Raw genomic sequence first — 6,157 nt, forward strand, 5'->3', positions numbered from 1 at the left:
GAAGGCAGATGTCAGCTACTTTGATCTTTGCCATTCACGTGGGAGACCTGGGTGGAATTTCTGACTCCTGGCTTTGGTCTGGTTCAGGAAATAAATCAGAGGATGTAAGATTTCTCTCTCTCTCTCTCTCTCTCTCTTTTTCCGCATTCAACCAGTCCCATCAAAAACAAGGTACTGAATTGGAGCCCTGAGATTTACTAACCATCTGGAAGGTGCTGTGGCCTGCACAGCATAAACCAGGAGACCACGGCTTGATACAAGAAATACAGAGATGCAAAGTACAGATATATAAAAGCAGGAATGGGGGCAGTGTCTTTCTTTCTAGAAAAGGGAGCGGAACTTTTATTTTCTTAATCAGGGCATCACATTTCTCTGCTGACAGGGCAGTAAGTGGAAGGTCACAGCCGCATTCCCACTGTGCCACCAGCCCCTGAGGCCACCTGGAGCTCATTGTGTGCTGCAGGAAGAACAGGATTCCTCACTGAGCACACAGCTCGCTGAGCTCATGATCTTAGACCCACACCTGTAACTGAGGGCTTCGACCTTTCTCCCACTGCTGCTTTACATGCAGAACACCCTACAAGGGTTTGTTCCCCAGCTCCTCCAAACTATCTCGCTCTTTCTCAGACAGTTGGTGTCTACCGTGAGCAGTCTCTGGCAGAAGGTAATGTTAGAGGCATCACTAGCCTCCAATCTGGATCATTAGGTACACATTTAGGAGCCTCTCCCCCAATGTGTATTTCTTTTCCTGGGCCCTCATGCACCAGCCTCATTTGTATTTACTGTATGAATCTGAGCATTGGCCTGCCACGTGGTTTCTTTCACCTGAGGAATAATAAGAGACATAACAGAAAAAATGCGGAAAATAGAAAGCATTTCTGCCTCTGGGGCAAAAACCGACATTTTACTTATTTTTCTTTTGCTTTTACTGATCAGAGTATTTTTTTAAAAGATTTATTTGTTTTTCTAGGAAAGGCAGATTTACAGAGAAAAAGGAGAGACAAAGAGAAAGGTCTTCTACCCACTGGTTCACTCCCCAGATGACTGCAACAGCCAGAGCTGGGCCGATCCAAAACCAGAAGCCAGAAGCTTCTTCTGGATCTCCCTTGCAGGTACAGGTCCCAAGGCTTTGGGCCATCCTCTACTGCTTTCCCAGAACACAAACAGATTGCTGGGTGGAAAGTGGAGCAGCTGGGACATGAATGGTGCCGATATGGGATTCTGGCATGGTCAAGGTAAGGATTCAAGGTGAGGATTTAACCACTGGGTCATCACAGCGGGCCCTACTGATCAGGGTATTACTGATCCATGAGTTCCACAACAATACTCTTCAAAGACTTGGTATTACCACACTTGGAACTTATCATTCCTCCTACAGATACATTGTATCTATAGCATGCATCAGATTCCACCTGCGTATTGCTATATGTATGACTTGGGAGAGAGAGAACTGGCATGAGCATGAAGCCACAGCTGTATGCTTTGTTAAGTTCTCTAACTCTGACCCACAAGACTCGGAAGACTCGCCTTCCTCTTCTGTTTCCCTGAAATCGTAGAGTGCTAACCAAGGAGACCATATGTAGGACTAAATGAGAAAAACAAAACGTATCTTCTTCTTACCTTTTCTTTGGGACAATATCTGTATTTGGTAGAGTATGAGAAAGACAAGTACCTCCAAGCAAAATAGATATTTAATTCTATCTATTTAAGTGTCATAAACTCTTGTGGCCGTATGCTGGTGAACACACCATGGTGTTGAGGCTATGGATATATTCCTCATGATTCTGGAAGCTTGTATTTATATCTACACTACAGCCTTAGCAGGACTAAACAGGAAGGAAAATGCAGCACTCTTGTGCAAAGGGATAATTCTTAAAAGTTACACAAATTACCTCCTCTTCCATCATTTATCCTGAAAAGTCCCAAGGCAGTAACAAGTACAAGGAAGACTAGACAAAGGAAAATTCTATTCCATGGAAAAAATGCAGAGTTTCCGAATTCTAAACAGTATCTCAAAATGAAGCAATGAAATTAAACATTATAGGGAATGTGAAAAGCTTAGGTGTGCATGCCAATCTAATAATGGTTCATTTACCTTAAAAGTGGTTTTTGTCTAAGAATTGCTATGCTCTTCATTTTCTGCTCTCATCTTTCATCCCAACATAGAATGCCTCTTTTTCCTACTTCCAAAACCTCATCTATACATCTGTGATTTCAAAACACGGTAGTGTCGAAGGGCACAAGTTAGGACAGTTCACACTACCAGTTTAACATAGCTGTTCTTCTAATACAAACTTTGCTTTCCCAAACGCTCAGTGCTTGGGGAAAAACAGTTGTACAGCATATAAATTGGTGATCCTTTGGGAAGAGATGATTTTAGATATCATAGCCTTCTGAGAGTTCTTCAGATAATTATCTTCAGGATACAAAAAGCAACCAAACCCTACTAGATCAAGAGCTGGCACATTTTATCTGACACTGTATGTAATACGTGGGCAAGGATACAATCTAGTGTTAGGCACACTAGAGCAAATAGGGAAGGTAATACACTAGTCTAATTGCAATGCAGTAGAGGTGAAACCTCGTCCCAGATTGTAAATTAGAGAGATAAGTAGTCGTGCATTGCGAGTTGTCATGGGATTGACTCAGAGAGGAAGGGCGTAGCAGTGTGCTCAGTTTGTTACAGGATAAAATAACACATCACTGCTGAAACCAAGGTCATTTTGTCTGAATTAATCTGTGTCTTTATCTTTTTCAGATATTTCTATGTTTCAGATAAATATTTACATTTTAAAGCTTTTTGTTTTAGACTAGGAAACGAAAATAATTGCTATTTTAAAGGCAACACTTCCTATTAGATATATTGTAACTCAAATTTGTTAAACTTTTAATAGTAAATCATTCATCTTTTTTCCTATTTTTTTTAATTTAGGGAAATTAGAGGAAAGAAGATTAATGTAAGCAATGTTAATTTTTAATTGGAAAGCCTTTTTATTTTAAAGGTATCTAACATTCAGAATGCTTAACACATCTAAGCATTCCTAGACCACTTCCAATGATGTCATAATCTGAAATTTATGTATTTTAGCTAGTATGTGTTTGAGGATAATTGCTGTGTGTGTCAAAGTTGAACAAAAGAATGATATGACTTTATGAAATTCTGATCTATGTGTTTTAGATATATTGATTCCTATAGTTGTTGCCACTGAGTAACTTGCATAGTGAAAAAAATCTAAAACAGATTACTGATAAATTATATAAAGTTGAAAGGAATGAACAAGGGAAGAATAAAGGCAGAGTTTTTCACTTATGTATGTCCATAGTATTAGCACAGGATGCTACTCCATGACTTCAGGGAGAAATGGAAAAAGTGATGTACATTTGGTGCAAAGAAATTTGGAAATATTCACCTTGATGAGGTGTCTAAACATCTGTGAAAAATGTGTTTGGATTTCAATTTTTTGGCTTGAAAATAAGCTCACCGTATATTTCCATTGTTTATGAGCCTTTGAAGTCCCAAGGTGCATGGTTTTGGCAGCAGAACGCTGGCATTTATTCCTGATGCACACTTGAGGTGTGAGTACTGTGTTTTTCCTCACGCTGCTCTTTTTGCTGAGGGGTATCTCGTCTCTTTTATCTGCCTTTCAGATCCATCTTAGAATCATTCTCTGTAAACATCTTTCAGTATTGATGGGAAACACATTTCATTGATTCTTAGGTGTTTATTCTTTGTGCCTATGTCTACCTGGCAATAATACATATCTTAGAGTTGGAAAATAATAATCTCAACATCTCATCTCAAGGGAAAAAAATACATCATTTCTTATTGTGCTTGTTCCCAGAAAATCACTTCAGTATTTGGTGTTCTTGGTGGTGAAGGTATTTGAGAGAGAATTTACTATTGGAATTGCCATTTTTAAAATCTTAACCCTAGTCTCCAACTTACTCTCTGAGCAACTTTCCTACTACATCCCCCTGACTCACTTACTACATGTCAGTATTAGGAAAGAGCTGTCCATGGTCAGTATCTGTCTAAGGGAGTGTTGGACATGTGAATGACTCACTTCCTACAGGAACACATGCGTCCGAAATCTTTGTCAGCATCACTTTCTGCATCCTTGTGTCTTTGAAATTTACTAAATATTCTTCATCTTTTATTTTAGGCCATTCTTGAAGTCAAAATTATGCCTCTTTCCATCCTTACCTATGAACAAAGAACAAAAATGTGAAGATGAAGAACAGAAGCAGAGGGAGAGAAATTTCACTAGCAGCCATCTCTTTGTTATGTCTTACCAATTCTACATTTTTAATTCTTTTGGTTTTTTTCTCATTATCTTATCTCTAAAAATCCATCTTCTGTCTTTCGGTTTCCAAACAGTGATATCTTCTCTGCATCTCTTGCTTCATATCATTTTCTGAATCTGTATTTCTCGTTTCTTCCATATTCCTACATCTTACTCATCATTTAGCTACTCCATTGTTAGAACTTCAGCCTCCGTGGAAACTGCAAATGCTTCCCACCCACGCCTACATTACCATCCCGATGCTCCTGCCTTGATATTGGGATGCAGAGTGGAAAAGATGAGAAGTAACAAGAGCAATCAAGGTGATCATCTTTTTTACTAAAATCAAGTGAAATTAATCCCTATGCCACATTCTTATTTATTTTAAAGTGGGTCTAATCAGCCATCAATCAGATTTGTTAAGTCAAACAGCAAATGTATGCTATCACTATTCATTATAACTGGTTAAGGCATGTCTTTGCCTTCATGTGTATGGAAAGTTCAGTTTGATGTGCTTCAAATGACAGATGCCATTCTGGATGTTGTATGTAAACTTTCTTTTAATTGTGTACAATACAAGTATTAAAAGGAGCAGGGTGTGATATGTCATCCTAATGTGCATTATCAAGAGAGAGGAATCCTTGTTTTATTTAAAGCTTTCCAAATTTGCTTCTAATTCATATAAAACAACTCCAAAAACTGAAACAATATATACTGTTTTCTGATACAATTCAAATTCAATTTTATAGTCAATCTTCAGAGACACTATAAAAATGCAAACTGTGTTTCCTTCTGTTCTTATCACCTTAAAACATAAATGTTGATCATATTGCTGTTCCTAAATTGTCACTTTGTTAACCGTAACAAGAGTTATCACCATTATTTTTCACAGATTTTTCCCTCTATTCAGACCTGATGAATGTCAGAGGGCCATAATGGGAAACCACACACGACTGACAGTGTTCATTCTAGCAGGTCTGACTGATGACCCACTATTCAAGGTCGTGCTGTTTATCTTTCTACTTCTCACCTACTTGCTAAGTATCATGGGCAATCTAACCATCATCACACTCACGCTCTTGGACACTCATCTTAAAACTCCCATGTACTTTTTCCTCCGGAATTTTTCTTTCTTAGAAATTTCCTACACCACTACATGCATCCCGAAATTGCTAGTGGTGATGGCCACTGGGGACAAGACTATTTACTACCATAGTTGTGTCACCCAGGTATTCTTTGCCTTCTTACTTGGAGCATCTGAGTTTTACTTGCTGGCAGCCATGTCCTACGACCGCTATGTGGCCATCTGTAAGCCCCTGCATTACACAACCATCATGAGCAACAAAGTCTGTGTGGGACTTGTGCTCAGCTGTTGGCTTGCAGGCTTCTTTGTCATCTTCCCGCCCGTGATGTTGGGCCAAAATCTTGACTTTTGTGCCTCTAATGTCATTGATCATTTCTACTGTGACACTACACCCCTCATGCAGCTCTCCTGCACAGACACACAGACCCTGGAGAAGATGGGATTCGCCTCTGCTTTGGTGACACTCTTAGTCACGTTGGCGATGGTGATAATGTCATATGCTTTTATTGCCCGCACGATTCTAAAAATGTCTTCAACCAGTCAGAGGAAAAAGGCGTTTTCCACATGTTCTTCTCACATGATTGTGATATCCTTGTCTTACGGCAGTTGCATCTTCATGTATGTCAAGCCATCAGTGAAACAAACAGTGTCCATTTCAAAGGGGATTTCTGTGCTCAATACCTCAGTGGCCCCACTGCTGAACCCTTTCATCTACACGTTGAGGAATCAACAGGTGAAAGCAGCCTTCCTTAATGTGATGCACAGGGTTGTCAGTTTGTCAAAGAAGTGA

The 6,157-nt window shown here is 39.4% G+C and overlaps 1 protein-coding gene across 1 annotated transcript; it reads left to right on the plus strand.

Annotated features, from left to right (window-relative positions):
* Window positions 1-5,218: 5,218 nt before the first annotated feature.
* Window positions 5,219-6,157, plus strand: LOC101532220 (olfactory receptor 6C74-like). Its single transcript, XM_004589627.2, has one exon. The coding sequence runs from the start codon at window positions 5,219-5,221 to the stop codon at window positions 6,155-6,157; it is 939 nt and encodes a 312-aa protein (XP_004589684.2).

Source organism: Ochotona princeps, chromosome 15 (genome assembly GCF_030435755.1).
Source record: "Ochotona princeps isolate mOchPri1 chromosome 15, mOchPri1.hap1, whole genome shotgun sequence".
NCBI classification, from domain to species: Eukaryota; Metazoa; Chordata; class Mammalia; order Lagomorpha; family Ochotonidae; genus Ochotona; species Ochotona princeps.

Coding starts and splice junctions, on each gene's coding strand:
- LOC101532220 (XM_004589627.2), top strand. CDS start 5,219: ATGGGAAACCACACACGACTGACAGTGTTCATTCTAGCAGGTCTGACT.